This window comes from Podarcis pityusensis, assembly GCF_964106645.2.
Source record: "Podarcis pityusensis genome assembly, chromosome: 4".
NCBI lineage: Eukaryota > Metazoa > Chordata > Lepidosauria > Squamata > Lacertidae > Podarcis > Podarcis pityusensis.
Window position 1 is genome coordinate 75642857 of NC_138027.1, and position 20422 is coordinate 75663278.

General features: G+C 45.1%; 1 protein-coding gene across 1 annotated transcript in view; it reads right to left on the reverse strand.

Annotated features, from left to right (window-relative positions):
- LONRF2 (LON peptidase N-terminal domain and ring finger 2) overlaps positions 1-14305 on the reverse strand; it is a 37946-nt gene extending 23641 nt beyond the window's left edge. Inside the window, exon 1 of the mRNA XM_081003013.1 lies at positions 13349-14305. Coding sequence (XP_080859139.1) covers positions 13349-14126 — 778 coding nt within the window. The 5' untranslated portion in view covers positions 14127-14305. The remainder of the gene's footprint in view (positions 1-13348) is intronic.
- Between the last annotated feature and the right edge of the window lie 6117 nt (positions 14306-20422).

The window sequence follows — 20422 nt, forward strand, 5'->3', positions numbered from 1 at the left end:
GGGTCCTATAGGGCGAAAAATACGGTGTATTGGGACAAAGCCCACACTTGTCATGGGGTTCCTGGGTTTGTTGAGACTCACCAGTTAAGGAGGTCTCAAATGGAGATAGAAGTCTCCCCATATCCACAACCTGGGACATACCCAGCAATGTTCTGTCAAGCTCCATCAGGGAGACCAAGAGGCAATCAGTACACTGACTGGAAGGCCTATTCTGTCCCAAGCTTCCCCTCTAATGGAATGTCTTTTGTAACCAGAAAAGAATAAATAGTTCAATAATATATAATCAGGTGGCCAGTTGCATTTCCTTCACCTGTAGTGTTTACTTGTGGTTAAAGCATCATTAGGAGTCCTTTAATTATATGTTGCACATCCAGCCTCTGCTGTTAACAGGAGAACAGTCATTCTAGAGCTGCTCTCTAAGTTCATTCTGTATAGTCCATTTCTGTCTGCCCTACATTAACCTTCTGCTGTCCCAGAAACAACCATGTTTTTTCAGCAGTATTTCTCAACTGCTAAAAATTCTGCTAAATGCTGGCTACAATCTTATAATCGCAAAACAAAGGGAAATGTTAAGAGTAGAAGTGCAGGAGCTGCAAACTAGAAAGCCAGCTATCACACATGTTCTCTATCTGCCAAATGCTTCCACAAAGGCACATGTCTGTCCAGAAGTAACAGCCTATCACTTAAGTCAGGATGGGAAGTACAGTAGGAAATGGCTAACCTTCTATGTGAGCAAGATAAAAGAAATTCACCTGGGGTGCACTGAAGTCATGTCAAGGCTTTGGGATATACTACTCTCACTTTTCATAGAAACATTACCTAATTATTGTAGCAGATTCATCAAGTGTGGAATCTATTTCCCATTTAAATCAGTGGTAACATTCCTAGCTACCTTTAACAGATGACGGTTGAGCCATATGCGTACAATTTTATTTTATTTTAAACCAACATAAAAATGCAATACAGCTTCATAAAGATCAGAGCTACTGACAGTCTCTAGGTAACCACAACTCCCACTGCATGATATTTCTTCTGTGCACGTGTACTCAGTGGAAGAGCGGATTTCAGAGATGGCAAATGTGATGCTTTTGAAAAGGAGTGGGATGATCAGTTCTTTTTCTAAAGGTTGCATCAACTGCGTTTTAAAACACCAGACACATTTGTCTGCTTCTCGGTCACGTTGAGGCAGTATAACAAAACATTTTAAGCTCTGATTATCACTTCTTTTTTATGTGAAATCTGGCAGGCTAATTATTATTATTATTATTATTATTATTATTATTATTATTATTATTTTGTGAGGCAGAGGAGGAATGAGCGAGAGGCAAACCCCCAATTGTCTACCTAAACCTACCTTGTATTAAAGCAGAAATTAAATATTTTGTTCAAAGTGGATTGCTCCAGCCAGTTGGACAAGCAGCGCTGAAGACAGCATCTGTAGGCCTGACCCTGAAAAGATTACGAAAGCCTGAACTAAGACCTAGGAAAAGACACAACATGCTTGCTGGCTCAGTGAATGCCTGTAGTCCAAAAGGCATGTGGGACATCTTTTCATTGCCACGTGAACAATGTTTGCATACACGTTATCAAGGGAAGCTAGGGAAAGAAAAACAAACTTACATAAGCACTTCCAGCTTCTGAGTTATATTTTAACCAATTCTTTAAGGGAAAACCAAAAAAAAAACACCCCAAAACGCTCTTTCAGTTATCCTTGCTCTGTTTTGTTGTGAAAAAGAAAGAGGAAGGAGGAAAAGGGAGAGATGGCCAGATAAAAACGCTGTGAATATACAGTGGTACCTCGGGTTAAGTACTTATTTTGTTCCGGAGGTCCGTTCTTAACCTGAAACTATTCTTAACCTGAAGCACCACTTTAGCTAATGGGGCCTCCTGCTGCTGCGCCGCCGGAGCACGATTTCTGTTCTTATCCTGAAGCAAAGTTCTTAACCTGAAGCACTATTTCTGGGTTAGCGGAGTCTGTAACCTAAAGCGTATGCAACCTGAGGTACCACTGTAATATAATTTTCCATCCATGCCCCAATCATGAAACAGCAAAAACCATTCACAACGATAGGGCAGTGGCACAGTGATTTGCTTTTTTCAACCCTCAGTTTTGAAGCGTGCCAACGAAGTGTCTGGCCCAACAATATGTGAGAACATATGGCGTAGGCTGTCTACTGGAAAAGAAGACTCCACACCATTAACTTCAGCTGGGAAGCTGCATAATTCCAGTCAAAGTATTTGTCTGTCGGTCTGACATTGTCTACTTGGACTACCAGCAGCTCTCCGCTGGCATAGGGAGAGGAGTCTTTCCTATCCTCTGCTCCCTGATTCCTTTAACTGGCGACAGCAGGGGCTGAACCTGGGACATTCTGCATGCAATACACATGCTCTACCCACTGAACTATGCTGCCTCCACCAATGGTTCCCGGGGGTTAGTTCTTGTACCTCGGCCCTATATACCTGAAGAAGCATCTCCATGTGCTTAGGTCCAGCTCCGAGGGCCTTCTGGTGGTTTCCCTCACTGTGAGGTTACAGGGAACCAGGCAGAGGGCCTTCTGGGTAGTGGCACCCGCCCTGTGGAACGCCCTCCCATCAGATGTCAAGGAAATAATCAACTATCTGACTTTTAGAAGACATCTGAAGGCAGCCCTGTATAGGGACTTTTTTAAAATGTGTAATGTTTTATTATGTTTTTGTATCTGTTGGAAGCTGCCCAGAGTGGCTGGGACAACCTGGTCAGATGGGTGGAATGCAAATAAAACAACAACAACAACAACAACAACAACAACACTGACTCATGGGCTTAAGGAACAAAATCCTAAGGGATCCCCATTTTGGAAAAAGCAGTATTTGTATTATGCGGTAGCTCTAGAGGGTTTTCTACCCCTAAACATTTTGTGAATCTTTGTACTTTTGTCCATTTACTGTATTTATTTTCCCCGATTTGAACTATAAAATGGTGATTCTCCTGAGTCAAAATGAGAGTACCTCTAAACATTATTTTTTTTTTAGAAAAAAAGCACTGGGTAGAACAAATTGCTTTGAATCATACTTGCTTTGATGGCTTTGATACCTGCCATCACTGAAAATTACCAAGCATTTATTTTAACACATTTATATCCCACCTTCCCATGACTAACAAATGATTGAAATAAAACCACACAAGGTCACATAAATCTCCCCATCCCTCTAACCTAGGTAAAACACGTGTTCATAAAAGATTACAAAGATGGTCACCTTACGGACACACTGTTAAGGCAATATTCATGGAAGACATTTTTCTCGACAACAAGTGATCACCAAAGAAGACAAAAATTAGACAATGTGGAAATGTAGCAGAACTTTTCCTGCTATCAGCAACAGTGATGGGCACATTATCTCTGGGACATGCCAGCTCTATCATGTATTTAACAATAAGTCTCTTTCCAATGGTAATTGAAACACTCTATTCCAAATGGCTTGACACGGGGTTTTGTTTTTGTATCTGTATTAATTACCAAACAGCTGCAATAAACCGTTTATTCAGCTGCACGTGATCTGCAGGAAGCTGGCAGCTTAGTGCAAACCAGCAATGGGCATATTAAAAGAGGTCACGAAGTTGTTGAGAGCTAACAAGCGCTGAAAGGAACAAAACCTTCAAGAAAACCAACATTACATTCCTTTATCCCATATACTTCTACCTCCAAGAAAGTGTGTGTAGGATTGCAGCTTTAGTGTGTTCCTAGCTTTAGAAGCAACATGTAGGAAGCGAACCAAGCAGTTAACACAAAAGAAGAAGAAAAAGACCATATTCAGGAAGAAGAGGAAGAGAAAGAAAAGGCGCAGTAGTGGTTGACTTAAACTTAGGCACATAACACAATGCAACGCTGAGAAAATTGCATGGCATTAGCTGGTAGAGATAGCTTCTTCCCACTTCTGCATGTAGTCATAAAATCATAAGAGTTCAATACTGAATAAGCTAGGGTTATGACTTCCTTGCTATTAGTGCACAGAATTTAGATAGTGTTATTTCAACTGTTACACAGTCCTGCAAGGTAGGCTTGCTATTGCCATCCTGAAAGGGGCTGAGAGCGAAAGCTGCAATATTGCCACCTGGTGAATTCATTGCAGAGGTGAAATTTCAAGCAAGGACTTTCCAATTCACAAATTTAGCCATGAAGCTACAATAGCTCAACCTTCCAAAACATTTCAGCAATTTCCCCGCCCCCCCCTCCGCTTTTAAAAAACTGAACAGAGTTTTTCGAGCTCCAGAGATTGCACCGTACCACATGCTTGTGTTGGCCTTTTTTATTTATTAAAAAAAGGTCATTATATGGGAAAAACATAGTAGTGTCCATATGGGTACCACCGTGCTCGACTATGCAGAGAAATGTTTATTTATTACTGTCAGAAGGAAAATGAACTGACAGCTGAAATTGGAAAGTCACCTTATGCAGAACCACCATCCTGCACTGAACACCCAGCATCCAGCCAATTTTAGCTCAACCTTTAACATCTGAGCAAAATCGACAAGGCAATCCAGTGAAGAGTACATTGAGTTGAATGTCTCTTTGTTCACATTAAGAAAGAAACCAACCACTTGCTTGCACCTCTAATTTCCTCCTGTCTACCTCCACTACTATTTTTAGCAAGCGCTCCAAACAGAGCATAATCTACGCACACATTTCCCCAAAAACACACAGGAAGAGAGGAAAGGAAATGTCGCTTCTGAACTATATTACACATGCACCTTTAGTCCAATGTATTTCAGAGCTTCCGGGTGGTATTAATTAAATTTGGCTTTGCATGTTCCTTAGCTACTCTTGGTGCTCTTCTTACCTCAAATAACGGTGTCAACAACATAAAAGCAAAGTTACAGTCAAAAGTCACCTCCTAAAGTAGTTCACACACTGAGACACTTAAACCAAACTGGGTTGCGGGGCGTGGAATCTAAGAAAACAGAGTTATTTGCTACTGCGGCACAGGAATGCCTGCTGAGACACACAATGAAGGTCCAAGCTACAAAAAGCTATCTAGGAATATAATAGCAGGGGGCCTATTTATAGCAATTTAAGTTGGGCAAAAAAAAACTTTTAAAAAACAAAACAAAACAAAACTCAGCAATTTCCCTTGCACTATCAGGCAATCCCAGTACATTTATCCATTCAAACAACTTTTGTGAATCATGCCAGTTACAATGCCAGGAGTGTCCCTGCAAAACTGGCATTATCTTATTTCAAATTCTAAAAGCAGGGCCTGTTCTTTTCTTGTCTAGCATTGTTGGGGGAGAAGAGAAGCCTCATTATACTGCGCTTCAGTCCTTTTTTCCCTCTCATTACACCATTTCCCCACCCCCACCCTCTTTGATTCATTTTGGATTTTAAAATCCAGCATCTAAGAACTACCTTCAATCAGGTGTCATTTCTGTTCTCTTTTTCTAAAATAAAAATGGCTCTCTCTTTTTTTTACCGCCCCACATTACTCAAAATTACATATAGGTTAATACAGGAAGGAAATGCCATTTGGGAGGAGTTCTACAAAGAAAAAAATCACTGTACAATAGTAGCCTGTCACAAATTACACAGGAAAAGAAACAGAAAGACAGAAAAGAACAGAAAGACAGAAAAAGAAAGAAAGATCTGCTGGTGCTTCTGGAACAATCTAGAACAGGGGTAGGCAACTTAAGGCCCGGAAGCCGGATGCGGTCCAATTCTCAATCCGGCCCGCGTGTTTTTACATGAGTAGAATGTGTGCTTTTATTTAAAATACATCTCTGGGTTATTTGTGGGGCATAGGAATTTGTTCATGTTTCCCCCCCAAAATATAGTCCGGCCGACCACATGGTCTGAGGGACGGTGGACCAGCCCATGGCTGAAAAGGTTTCTGACCCCGATCTAGAATTACTAAGTCACCCTACTAAATCCCACTTAAGAACTCGTTCAAACATTAGTAACCAGTATGCAACTAGTTGCTGAAGCTCTCTCTACTTGCCAGTCATTTAGGGATGCCTCAACTTAGATAATCTCTGTTGCTATGAGGATTTTTCTCTTTCTATAGTTTTTGCACTGTTCCCCATTGCACCAAGATCATCTTCAAGATGCTGGTCTTTAATTTCCAGCAATCCCTACCTGGATTTCTTTTACAACCTCCACTTTCTCATTTGCTTACTCCAACCCTCTTGTCTCCTTTCTCACCTTGGTGTTTCCTGTCATACACGGAACTGAATTCCGGTTATTCCATCAGGCTAATGCTTCCCCCTACAAATCCCCTGTCCCCGCAAAACCCCACAGCTTCCACAGAGCATGTTTAGGATCAGTGCAACCAAATCATCACCCCAATATTCATTCTATCCTTTTGTGAAGCCCTGTCCTTATTTCCAGGACTGGATCTCTCCACCTTGATGGTCCAAACAGGACCAAATAGGATGCAAGAATTTAAGAACTAAAATACTGTAGTACAGAACAGCACTACACTTGCATGGTTTCCCTTAACCTCTCTTTACGTTTTTCTCTTTGAATGCAAAAACCCTGGGAACGGGCTTTCATAACCTCATTGGTTTCTATTAAGATGAAGATTTGAGCAGAACAGAATTCTTACAAGGAGTATGGCTTAGAAGAACCCGCCCCCCCCCCCCCAAAAGGAGGAGAAACTATCCTTGGAGGTAAACATCCTCTTATCGCCAGCTGTATTTAAATCTTTTTGCAACAGAAAGACCTTATGGTGCTTGTACAGGCATGTACAATGCTAATAAAAATGGCCTTATGCAGGGTGCATATAACCCCAAAGTAAGCTTGCATTTTCCTGCCAAGTGCTGGGAAAACTTTTATTCCACACTTCTGTGCCTGTTTTGAAATCCAAAGGTAGAAGTGGAAGGCTTCTGCTCCCCCCTTCACAAAGAAACGCAAGCCAAGAGCTTGCCACACACCTCACGATAAACTACCACTTGGTTGGTTGGTTGGTAAAGGGCTGTCACCACTGGTTTTCTCAGACTTGCATTTTTCCAATTCCCCACAAAATGCTTGTGTTACTACAAAAGCAATGCCACATCGCTCGCAAGGAGTGCTGACCCAACTCCTTGGGTACTGCTTAAATGAATTTTGAAGCAGGCCAAAAACTGGACTATTCTTCAACTAAAGAGGCTTCCCTGTGTTCTGAGCTTGCAAAGAAGCAGGATTAAGAATGACACCGCTTCTGCGCACTGATACAGGTTTCATTTTGGGTCCTTTTCCAGGTGCTACATTGCATTTCTAGATTTACCGTATTTTTCGCCCCATAGGGCGCACCTAGTTTTTTGGGGGGGAAATAAATAAAATAAATTTATTTTCCCCCAGGTGCGGGGCTGGGGCGGGGGAAGCCCGAGCTTCCCCTGACCCCAGCCCCCAGAACAGGCTGCTATCTGCTAGCTGTGCTACCGGAGAGCTGCGCGAAGCCCGAAGCTTGGGGCGTGCTGAGCTCAGCGCGCCCCAAGCTTCTGGGTGCAGGCAAGCTCTCCGCTAGCCGTGGGAGAGCTGCGCGACTTCGCGCAGCCCTCCCACAGCTTGCAGAGAGCTGCACTAAGCCCGAAGCCGGGGGGGGGGGGCTGAGCTCAGCGCGCCCCTAGGCTTCGGGGTGCAGGCAGCTCTCCCCAAGCTGTGGGAGAGCTGTGCGAAGTCGCGCGGCTCTCACGGCTTGCGGGTAGCTTCCTGAAGCCTGGAGAGCGAGAGGGGTCGGTGCACACCGACCCCTCTCGCTCTCCAGGGTTCAGCGAAAGCCTGCATTCGCCCCATAGGACGCACACACATTTCCCCTTCATTTTTGGAGGGGGAAAAGTGCGTCCTATAGGGGGGAAATACGGTATTCCTAATGTGTTTTAAGTGTGCGCCTAAATTTGTAATGGGGTGGGTGGCAGGGAACATAACAGATGTATCTCTGCAAACACAGAGGTGTCGTGCAGGTATACGTGTCAAGCAAGCTGAGACCAAGTGCAACTCCCTGTTGAGTGTACACTTGATGACATACTCCACTTCGCTTGTGCACAATGTGTGGAACCCCGATCTAGCCACCAGCATATAGTCTGGCATAAAGCTCCCCCCACCCCTCAAAATAAAGAAAAAAAGAAATGTATGATTCTTGTTAGCTTATCTAAGCTGGCTGAGGCTTGTTCTATATTGCAATTTGTTGCCCACAAGCCAGCAAAGGTTGGCAGCTTTGATTTAAACCACTGCAAGTTATTTTAGTGATCAAACCACCATTTTGCCACGCAGAAATATGAAGGAATGGTTCTAATGTGCCTCTGACTGCCTATTGTCTCAGAGTAGAAACATCAACACATTTTACATAAGACTCTTTTCGTCACAGACCAGGGAAAAGGCTTTTCTAGAAATGCTGCAGGATGAGTCATAAACTGCAAGGCAGTAAAGCATTTCACTGTTGATAACTTGATGCAGTGTGATTAAGCAAGGCTTTGTTTTCCTTTTTGTTCCATTTACCAGGCTGCTATCTCGCCCATTTTAAAGTATAGGCTTGTCTGTGATGCAGCTAGGTTATGTATGTGTAGTAGGAAGTTGTTTATGTATGTCACTGACCTTCTGTACACAAGATAGCTCTAATCTTACGATAGGCAATGCTGTGTAACACAGAGAGAGAGAGCTTATTCACCTTGTCTAACTGACGTATGTTTAGGAAAGGCGTAACTTCAGTTAGAGGTCAAAATCGCACCAGCTTCCCTGAAATCCATCTTTCCCCACTGGCGTTCCAGTGACTAACTTCCTGTTTTACCCTCTTTACCCTTTGCAAATACTTATTTACAGCTTGTTCAACATACTCGCAGAAGAGAACTCGACTATTGGAAGGCAACTGCAATTTTGTGGTCGTTCCTACTGATGATGGTCTCTGCAGAGCCGTAGCTAGGGGTGGGGTGGGGTGTCTAGCCAGGGTTTAAACCTCTGGGTGAAGCTGCCAGAGGGGTACCATTGAGGCTCCCAGCATGTCTGGGCTTCAGCCAGAGAGGAAGATGAAAAAGTGATGGCAGCCTTCCTTCCCCTTTACCCATGAAGCTGAATTAATAATAATAATAATAATAATAATAATAATAATAATAAAATAATAATAATAATAATAATAATAATAATAATAATAATAATTTATTATTTATACCCCACCCATCTGGCTGAGTTTCCCCAGCCACTCTGGGCGGCTTCCAATCAAGTGTTAAAAACAATACAGAATTAAATATTAAAAACTTCCCTAAACAGGGCTGCCTTCAGATGTCTTTTAAAGAGAAGATAGCTGCTTATTTCCTTCACATCTAAAGGGAGGATGTTCCACAGGGTGGGTGCCACTACCGAGAAGGCCCTCTGCCTGGTTCCCTGTAACCTCACTTCTCGCAATGAGGGAACCGCCAGAAGGCCCTCAGCGCTGGATCTCAGTGTCCGGGCTGAACAATGGGGGTGGAGACGCTCCTTCAGGTATATAGGACCGAGGCCGTTTAGGGCTTTAAAGGTCAGCACCAACACTTTGAATTGTGCTCGGAAATGTAGAAGGCTCATTTACAACACACTGCAGGGAAAGGGAGAGTTGGAAAATCTGAAGAGGCTGTGTGGCTCTCCCCAGTGAAGCAGAAGATAGGTTCCCCTGTGGGTTTGCTCAGGTTTGAGAAAGAAATTCTGGAGGGAGGGAGGGAGGGGCAGGAAGCTGAGGAAGAGAATCAGATGGACTAGATGAACCTTGGGGTCCCTTCCAGCTCTACATTTATATAATTTTATGATCTCTTCCGAACTTTGAATGTGTTGAGTCATTTTACAGTTGAGTCATTTTACAGACTATACATGATCTACACACAGGAAAATAAGGGGTGTGTGAGCATTTTCCCTGCCAGAGCCAGTTCCCTGGCAAGCTCTGGTATCTTCCTTACTTTTACAAACACTTCTAGCAAAAAAACTGTTATGGCTCCATACTTCTAGCGCGGCCTCAAACTACAGTAAGAACTACTAAAATAGCCAAAGCATTTTCGTAGTTCCAGAATCAAACTTTCAGCTGCATTTATGTGCTGAACCCTCCACTCAATATTAAAAATACAGATCCAAGTAGCCTTAGGTGTGTTATCAAACCTTTGGCAAAACAGTATTTTAAAATTTTAAATATTAATATTTTAAATATTAAGTATTAATATTTTAAAACCCTTTAACAACCCACTGTGCATTATGATTGCTAGTATTTAGGTACTGTTTCACTATCCATATAAGCACTGGGAGAGTGAGAAGATGCGTTTTTAAAAATCTCCCTAAACCTGAGCTAAATGCTTTCCAGTATGAGATGGGCCCAAGGACCACAGAAATCAAGCTTTCCCAGGGGAAATTCTATTTGGGCAATAATGGTCTGTGTTAGGTTTTAACCAAGTGCTTTCCAAAAATTTATCCCAAAAGTTTTATTCTTAAAAAACAACCCCGCAACTCGTTACAAAACTGAAAAATGCAGCATTGCTTTAACGCTTGCGAGAGAAAGAACTTCTCCATGGTTAAGTTGACAATGACAAAGGAGGCACAGCTAGGTAAATCAATTCCACTGATTTGTTTTACTGGGTTAAAAAGAGGGCACTTTGGTATCACAATATAGAAATATTTCAAGATGCAGAGACGTACAATTACAGAAACTTTCCTCGTATCAGAATGTGTTTTCCAATGAAACAATGAGGCATGAAACAAATGTAGTTTTGCTGCTTGACATGACAAAAGGAAGACAATTTCAGCTCCAATGGTTCTCTCTATTATTGCAGGTATGGGAAGCCTCTGGCCGTGCAAATGTTGCTGAACTACAACACCCAGTGGTCCCAGTAAGCACAGCCAATGGTCAAGAATGATGGGAGCTGCAGAGGTCAGCAACATCTGCAGAGCCGAAGGTTGCCAACACCTGCTCTACTTGGGAAGGTTTTTGTCTATGTCTAAACAGTTACATGTAATGACAGCAAAATAAAAAACATCTTTCACTATATACAAGCTCTGTTCCCAGCCTATTGAAGTCACCAAGAAAGGCCCAGCTCCAAAAACTTTGAAACAGCCTATCAGAAGAGAACCAACAGTACGCCTCCCTACTGGCATTTCAAAAGGTCAGGATGACCTGTGAAAATTTACCCTACATCAAGCATACGCAGCCAAACCTGGAACCATGGCATTCCAGAGTGTTACAGACTCTCTGATTCATGCATTAATTCACACACACCCGTATTTCTGAAATTTTAATCACAACCAGCAACAGTGAAACTTTCACTCTGCCTGTCCAAATGCACTATTTGATGTTTCTGGAGACATGGCTTCCTTTTCTTAGTCACACAGATACCAAAAAGGTTTTGAAATCCATCTATATTATGCAATCAGTTCTGGTGGTCTTACAGTAAGCATGTCAACATCTTAGGTATAAGGTTCCGAATGTGTTTAGAGAAGTCACACTCTCTTACACTGTGTTGTGATGATGAGTATTCAGGGAAACAATATTATGCAATTCTGATGTTGCTCCCTGCAAGTACACAGAATTTATTCTCAAATTCTCGCGAATTTGTAGATGAAAATGGAACGTTGTAAATTCTTTGTTTTTTTAAGAAATAAGTCCTCCATCTCCCACCATGAACAAATGAACAACACACAGATAATCTGCAGGGTGCCCAACTGCGTATCCATAAGTTCTGTGGATACAGTAGCTGCTGCAAGTTTTGCTTTGAATTGTAAGGAAGTCCCTGAGGTAAGAGCAGTAAGTCATTTATTAATTTCCCAAGGTTTGGGTAAAGACGATTGGCAATGACCTTAACCCACACTGCACATGTTTTAGAGATTCTGCCAAGCAGGAAGTGTCATCTTATATATTCCCAGCTATTTTGGGGCTAGTCAAAAGGCTGGCAGTGAAAATAGTATGTACCTACTGGGTACTGGCAGGGCAGTAGATGAAGATGTATTGCTGCATTAGAAAAGGTATGTGACGAGGAAGGATTTGCTCGTATCTTCAGGTGCACACCTTACACCCTTTCTGAGTTTCCAAGATGCTCAAAGCCCCACAAACCTCTGTGTTGACAATGTCACAAAGCATTGCCACGCCTAGGCTACAATTACGTTTCAACTTTCACTATTATACAATTTTAAAACTCTCTAGAATTATTTCCCATAAAGCTGTTTTCTTACTGGTGCCTGACCCGTCAAATGGAAGTCAGAAACCAATACAAAATAAGTGGCTTTAGTTGTGCCAGAGAAAAGGAAAGCTAATTTGAAGCTCTTGAGCAGAAATCTGAGCCACAAGGCACCAGGATTGAGAAAACCATGTGGGGTATGAACTTTTCTAACTCCCGGATGAAAATCTCGATTTCTCGCAGTTGCAAAGGCCCTTAACATTCTCCACAAAGCAATGCACAGAAGATACAATATGTGTTCCGATGTCGACTATTCCCAGTATTTGCTCTCACCCCTGCCCTGGCTTCAGCTGGGAAGCATCCTGGGGCTGTAACTGCCAGCCCTCAAGAGCACACCTTACCTCATTCTAATAAACCCCATGGCTGCTTCTGGTCAATGTTAACAAAAACCCAGTTTTTTTTTACTGAATGGGCAAGGCAGCTGGAACCCACCTAAACAGAATTCATTTCCCACATAACTTGAGAAGTCAAATTAACCCTTTACCCAACACCCCACAGCCTATTTCCCCAATACACATGCCTTCCAAGCACCGAAACACAACTGCGCCTATGTCACAGACCCTTCTGACCCCTAGAAATCATTTCACCATTGGGCTGTCACACAGCCCAAGCACGATCACATAGCAGTTTGTAAGAACTGAACAGATTCCTGTTCTCCTTCACAAACTGCAACAGTTGGGAGGGGGGCGCCTCCCAACAGAATATTGGGATCCCCAATTGCACAGTGCCAGGAAGCACAAGCTTAGTGGGGGGGGGGGGTTTCTTTTTTTAGAAAGTGACACACTTCCTCCCACTTTCTACACTTCACATATACCGGTAGTTTGCAAAAACACCAGGCAGCGCAGAAAGCGCCACAACGCACTTTCCACCCAGGTGTTGAGAAGGGGCCCCTTATTGTCGAATTCCTTCTCATCCATGTATCAGGCAAGGCCTGGCTGCCCAGCGTTGGCAGAAACACCCACTCCTGGAAATGGCCCCCATTACACTGCGCTTTCTCCCCGTCGGGAAATCCCTAATCCGCTTCCCACATAAGGAAGGGAGCTCAGGAACGCAACTGGGCCTGTTTCTCCCCTTGTGAGCCAAAGCAACCCAGGTCGGAGTTGTGGCGCAGCGTCGCCGAGCATATTGACAAGGTTTTTGCCCTTGCTGCTTCCAAAGGCGACAGGGAAGCTTTCTTCTGTGGGGAGGAGTCGGGCGTGTGCGACGGCGAGCACTCACCGAGGTCCAGGGCCTGGTTGTACTTCTCCAGGGCGGGCGCCAGCTCCTGCCTCTCCTTCAGCGCGACCCCTTCGGCGCCCAGCCGGCGCGCTTTGCTCTCGGCCGGGAACCACTTCTCCAGCAGGCTGCCCAGGACCACGTTGACGCGGGGACCGGCGGGGGGCTGCGCGACCGGGGCAGAGGCTGGGCGCCGGGCGGCGCAGCGGGCGCACTCGCCTCCGCCGCTCTGGGCGCAGCGCTTGCAGTGGGTGTGCCCGCAGTGCAAAGTCACCGGCTCGCAGAGCAGGCGGCGGCACACGGGGCAGCCCAGCGGCTCCGGGGGTCGGCAGCAAGGCGGGTCCGCCAGCGGGTCGTCTCCCTCCGGAGCTGCTCCGCCGCCGCCGCCAGGCCCCCGCCACGGCGGCAGGCGCAGCTCTTTGTCGCGGAGGCTGAGCGCGAAGCTCTCGGCCAGTTCGCGCAGCTCCTCGGGCCTCAGGCGGGCCAGCCTGGCGGCCGCGCTGTAAGCATCCAGAGCCTCGGCCATGCGCCCCGCGCGGGCCAGCGCGTCCCCTTGGCGGAGGCAAAGGCCCCGCTCGGGCTGCGCCAGCTCGGCCAGCTGCGAGCTCAGGATCTCCGCCGCCAGGGCGAACTGCCCGCCTCGGAAAGCCTCCTCGGCCACTTGCAACATCTCCGCGCAGGGACCGCCGCCGCCGCCGCCGCCGCCTCCTGCCGCCGACGGGGCCTGGTGGTGGTGGGCGCGCTGCTGCGCCTGCTGCCCGAGCGCGGCCCCCAGCTCCATTTTCGCCGGGTTGGCTGACTGGGTGGGTGTGGTGGTGGCGGCGAGCGCTCCTGCTATGGCTTCATCGTCGAGTTCAGCGCCTCCGCGAGGAGCAGGAAAGCGGGGAGGCGGCCCCTTGTCGCCGCTGCGCCTCGCTCAAGGAGCCTGGTGGCCGCCAGGGCTGGGACGGACGCCGTTATGAAAGGGCTGCGCGGGGGGGAAGGCGCGCCGCCAGCTCCGTCTGGGGCGTCCCCCGAGGAGAGCGAGCGCGTCGGGGTCAGGGGGAGGAGAGCAGGGCGGCGCTGGCCCCACTCCCGGAGCGCGCCAGCAGGCAGCTGAGACTATTCCGGGCTCAGGCGCTTATGCAACGCCGAGCGGTTGTATAACTCCTTCTCCCCGGCTGAGGGCAGCACCGCCCCGCCGAGCGCCCGCCCCAGTCCCCGGCCTGGTGAGCCGAGCGCACATGCCCTCCGACAGCCGCTCCGCCCGCAGCGCACGTGTGTGTGACGGGGGAGAGGCCGGCCAGCGCCTCGCAGGCTTCCGGGAAGCGGCGGCGCGGCTGGTTTTCTGTTCCTCTCCAAACTGGCTGCGTCTCCGCCTCGCGTCAGCCCCAGTTCTGCGTGGAGAGGGGCGGCTTTCAGTTCTCCACAAAGGAGAACTAGGGCGAACCGTGTGGCCGTGACCCTCATTTTTAAGCCGGCAGCTCCGCATTTGCTATGCTCCCTTTTGTAAAGTTTCACAGACCGCTGTGTGTAATTTTGGCCGAGTTTGTGTTTTTCAGCGCAGTTTCACGTGCGAGGAGAGGCCAGCAGAAATCTAAAGAGGGTTAAGAGAGGGGAGGCGCGTATATTTATATAATAACCCATCCTCCACTCCTCTCATCTGTCTGGTTGTAAGTCATACGGCTTCTAGGTATGACTGGACAAAGTCTCATCATCCATCATCCACTGTGAACCTCTCACAGTGCAATCCTATGCATGTCAGAGCAGAAGGAGGAATCCAGTGGGGCTTACACCAAAGGAGCCTTGAACTGCAGCCTTTTCCTATTTCCATATCAGGTGAGACAGGCTTAGCTCATCTCCACACCCAGATAACTTCCCTCGTTATCCACAGTATGGCTAGAATCACTTTTTTAAAACCCACGCTAAATGCCATCTGTTTGAATCGATTATTTAGAAATCAAGAACTCTGCAATGGATCTGATGTTTGCCTGACACACTAAAATGGCACCTGTTCTACTGGGCTGCTGCTTCTCTCCCTCCGTAACTTATGGGAAATGATCACCTGAAGCTGCTCCCTCACGTTTAAGGCCCCAAGTCACTTGGGCCAAGTGAAGCCCTGGTCAAAACAAGTTCTTCAAGTTCTGTTTCCAAAGGCAGCGCTGATGGTCCTGGGGTTACTGAAGTTCTGTTGAAATTCCCATCAACCCCAGCCAGCATGGGCCATGTTGGCTGGCTTGGGGCTGCTGGGAGTTATAGTGCAAAACAGCTGGAAGATTTCAGGCTGGCAAAGGCTGTTTTTTGGAGTGCACCAACTGTAGTAATGCAGGATGAGCAAATACTGCAAATGAAGCTGTAGTGGAACGGGGGCAGACAAAATCCAGAAGCTAGGAGCTGCAGGCAACACCACGCCCATTTAAATAGCCTGCTTCTGTCAAATGTGAAAAAGGATTAACTTTGCAGTTGCACTGGTAGTTTTGCATTACAGTAAATTGTTCAACAGGAGAACTTAGGCGACAGTTTGGACTCTTGCGTAAATTTCCAGCAAATCTGCACACTCTGAGCTGTAAAACAACACAGGAAACCTGTGTTTTAGTATCTTAATAGTGTCTTATGTGAGATTAGGTGGTGCTTTAGTATGAATTAGATTTGTAGCACACTCCTGTGGTTGTTTTAAGCCCCACTGAATTCAGCAGGACTTGCTCCCTCCCAGGCAAGTGTATTTATGTAGCCTTAACAGAAGCAAGCTCCACTGTCTTTGCTGCTAATAAAGAGATCTGAGCCTCAATTCACCATGCGAAATATACCCTTTGCCTTTGCTACTAGTTATAAAAGTGGGATAGGATAATAAATACAGTGCAGTCCATTCCTGAAGCAGCAAATGTGGACCTTTGATTCCAGAGGTAGCTGGTGCCCAGGGGACACCAGGGAGACCAACAATAGGGCAAGCCAGAGCCCATGGCAGGTAGAACCAACAAATTCTGATTTTGTCTCCCATCTTCCTGTTGAGTTCTAAAAGGGCAAACACTCAAGACTAAGGACTGGAGGAAGATGGCAAGCAAGGAGATAAGCAGGTGGAGGCTGGCTAAGGGCAAACTGAGTCTGGATAGACCAGCCTCCATTGGAATTGGGGAAGTGATGGATGAGTGCCAGCCACCTCATTTCCTGGTGCACTGCAGGGCATAAAATTCCATAGCATAACTATATAATTGCCCTTAAGCACTGCCTGAATCACTCATCGACTACAATAATAAACACCCTTACTGAAGTGTAAACCCAAAACAACAATGTGCAAAACTGAATGTCGTGGGACAACAACTGAGTAAATGTGCAATTGCATAAGGCTCTGAAAAACCTGAATACAGGAAGTTCCATTCAAGTCCAATTCATTTACACACAAATGAAGAGTTACAGAGTTAAGAGTGGGGGACTACATGTCCTCATTTTAAACAATGCCTTTGCACATGGAAAACTTGACATATCAAGGAAGTTGGACAAGGAGTCTTGTCGCCGAAAAGCTAACTTTTCATACACAGGAATATTTTGTTTTCAAGAAATATATGTGATCACTCCCCACCCGCTGTCTGAAATGGTACAGTCCCTGGATTTCTTTTGCCACATTATTGATCTGGATGTGATACGGACATTAAGCCTTTGCTATGGTGTGAAACAGCAGAATCATAGTTTATGCCTCACTCACTTTCATATACTTTTACTTGAATTGTAGAGTTGGAAGGGACCTGAGGGTCATCTAAGTTAAGGTTACCAGATTTTTTTCAATAAATCCGGGGTCACTTTTCAACTTCAATGGATTTTGTATGGGTACTGATTTGTAAATCTGGTGACTGTCCCCGGGAAATGGGGCTATCTGGTAACCTTAATCTAAGTCCAACGCCCCCCCCCCCCGGCCATGCAGGAACCTCAACAACTTGACTGTTGAACTTCATTGGCTTCAGCTTAGCACATATTCATGTGCTTGTGGTTGTTACCATAGTCACTGGCAGTCCAGCACCATAACTAATACTGTACTATATATCTATGCTTGGGTCATGCTCTCAATGACTGAAACAATGGTCCACTGGGCTGATTTTAATTGGGTTAGGACGACTTTAGGGATCCTGTAATTCCCTCCCTATCATCTGCTGTTACACCACCAGTCAGTATTAATTATATACACCAAGATGCACCAATATTGTATGGAAGACTTTTATAACAGAGATTTGGCAGACACCCTTGCTTTTTTTCACTGTCAAGAATCTTTTGGTTGGCCAGTCATTTTAATGATTGCTTCTTGCTGTTTTTAATTAAGCACCCTCATATTGCAGTATGTTCTTTTATAAATAAAATACTTGCAGTGGTTACAGTTATTAAGGTGCATGACAAATCATTATCAATGACAGTAGCTGCTCATATGTTACCTGTAGTAAGATACACTATTAAATAACGTACAGTGGTACCTCGGGTTACATGCGCTTCAGGTTACAGACTCCGCTAACCCAGAAATAGTACCTCGGGTTAAGAACTTTGCTTCAGGATGAGAACAGAAATCATGCTCCGGCGGCGTGGCGGCGGCAGGAGGCCCCATTAACTAAAGTGGTGCTTCAGGTTAATAACGGACCTCCGGAACGAATTAAGTACTTTACCTAAGTTACCACTGTACCGTATTTTGCCTCATAAACACTAAATTAATATGTGACTGTAAAAAGAATTGGCTAGGTCTGGAGATGTTTTAAGAGTTGTTTACTGGGGACATCTAGTGGTGGATCAAAATAGCTTTCACTTCTTTGTTGACCTGGAAAAAAGACTTGTCAATTCAGAATGTAAATCTTGAAAAAGGTTACTCTAGCTGGTTACAGAACAAGAGTGATGGCGTAATCATAATTTGTACCCAACAATAGCTCAGATATGGATAATTGAAGATGACGAGTCCAGGAAGCCAAAAATGTTTTAACATAATTTATTCTTTCAGCATATTCTTATAGATCTGGGGTAACAAAGGTCTGGGGGTGCAAGGCCACCTGTAACTGCTAGAATTAGGAAATGTTAGAAATTAATAAATGGCAGAATTTAGATAATATTTGCAGTATTGAAGGGAAGATGCCAGACGTTAAGATTTAACAAGCAGACTAAACCAGGAAGTCACCTGGGGACAAGGGCCATCAAGGTGTCATTACAGACAATGGCCAGTCACTGACCTTCTGCCTGAGCTCTGGGTAAATAGCAGTTGGGAGAGGGATGTTACAGGAGGTGTGATGTCACACAGGAAAAATGTGTCCTTTTGAAATTTATAAAGGTTGGGAGAAATTTATAAAGGAAGGGGGAGAACTAAGAGCTGCTCATTTCTTGGCGAGGTTGAAGATAAGCACAGAAATGTCTGGGAATCCAATGAAGGACAGCTCCTCTTGAGATATGAGTGCCGCGAAATCTCTCTCCATGGAAAGCTTCCCAGGGGTCACCCCAGCTGCCAATGCACCAAGATTTGGCTCCCTACTTTACTCCCAATTGTCTGAATACCAAAGCCCCAAATACACATAACCATCCTAATGATCAATTAGCATAACACAGGGCCTTGCAAACTCTCAGCACAATACCCATAATCACTCTCTGGGTTGATTAAGTTAACACAGGATTTTTGCTAAATCCTGACATTTCCAAGGCTCCACAGTGAGTCCATGGTCAAGGTGGCAATTAAAGGCAAGCTTTCAAGATCCATGTCTGGTTCCATAGGCACTAGACCGCAGGATCAGAAAAGAGGTACCAAATGTTACAATCCTTTGCAGTGAAAGCAAAAAGGGCATCATAAAATTACCTGCAGCAAAGCAACTGCCAAATGCATTTTAGTTTTGGGACCTGTAAGCAAGATGTTATCCTTTTTGACTCCTTGCCAGCCCTTGGGTTTTATATTCGCCATCACTAACTTAGATTGCATGCCTGATTCTGTCCTTACAGATACAATCAAACATCTGAAGGCAGCCCTGTTTTAGGGAAGTTTTTATTGTATTTTTAATATTTTGTTGGAAGCTGCTCAGAGTGGCTGGGGAAACCCAGCCAGGTGGGCAGGATATAAAAAAAATATAAAAAGTTAAAATAAAAAAATTCCTTCCAGTAGCACCTTAAAGACCAACTAAGTTAGTTCTTGGTATGAGCTTTCGTGTGCATGCACACTTCTTCAGATACACTGCATGCACACGAAAGCTCATACCAAGAACTAACTTAGTTGGTCTTTAAGGTGCTACTGGAAGGAATTTTTTTATTTTGACTATGGCAGACCAACACGGCTACCTATCTGTAACTATAAAAAGTTAATTATTATTGTTATTTTATAAACAAGAAAATCATCCTGATTATTACTACAGAAACATGATGGAATCATGTTCAGGAGCAAATGCTGTGTGATGTATTGAGTATTGCGTCTCAGTCTGGATAGCTCAGTTGGTTAAAGCATGGTGCTGATAACGCCACGGTTGTAGGTTCAATCCCCATAAGGGTCACTTGCATATTCCTGTAATGGGGGTTGGACTAGAGGACCCTCAGGGTCCCTTTTAACTCCACAAATCTATTATAGTCCTCTTTCATCATCATCATCAGATAAATATCCGAAAGAAATTATGGGGAGTTGAGTCTAAAATATAGAGGCAAGTTAGCGTCCAGGATTAAACTCCACCAACTTAAAACATTATGACTGTGAGCCAGCACCTTTTCTAAAACACCCTCTGCCCCACAAACTGTCTAATACCTTGCAGGTTTTTTCACACAGCTTGATGTGCAAGTAAGTGGTGAGCCTGGTGCAACCCAGGCGTCTGCCAAGGACATGGAGCCAGGAATGCGAACATCTGCTCTGCCCCCCCACAACCAGACAAGAATGCCTGTATCTGTAAAAGCATTCTCTTTCAAATATTCAGTTCAGGGAGTGCCAACTAATTTTATCTATTTTTTTCCCCTTATCTGCATGGCTTCCACTGCCTATTTGCTTCGAACCCTCTTGAAGCATGACTCATATGAAGAAGCTGAGCAAAAGAAGCAGCCTTATTTAGCATGACCCTGTCATTTAGAATTTTCTTTTCACTTCCTTCAAACCCAAAACGTGATCTCTCACTC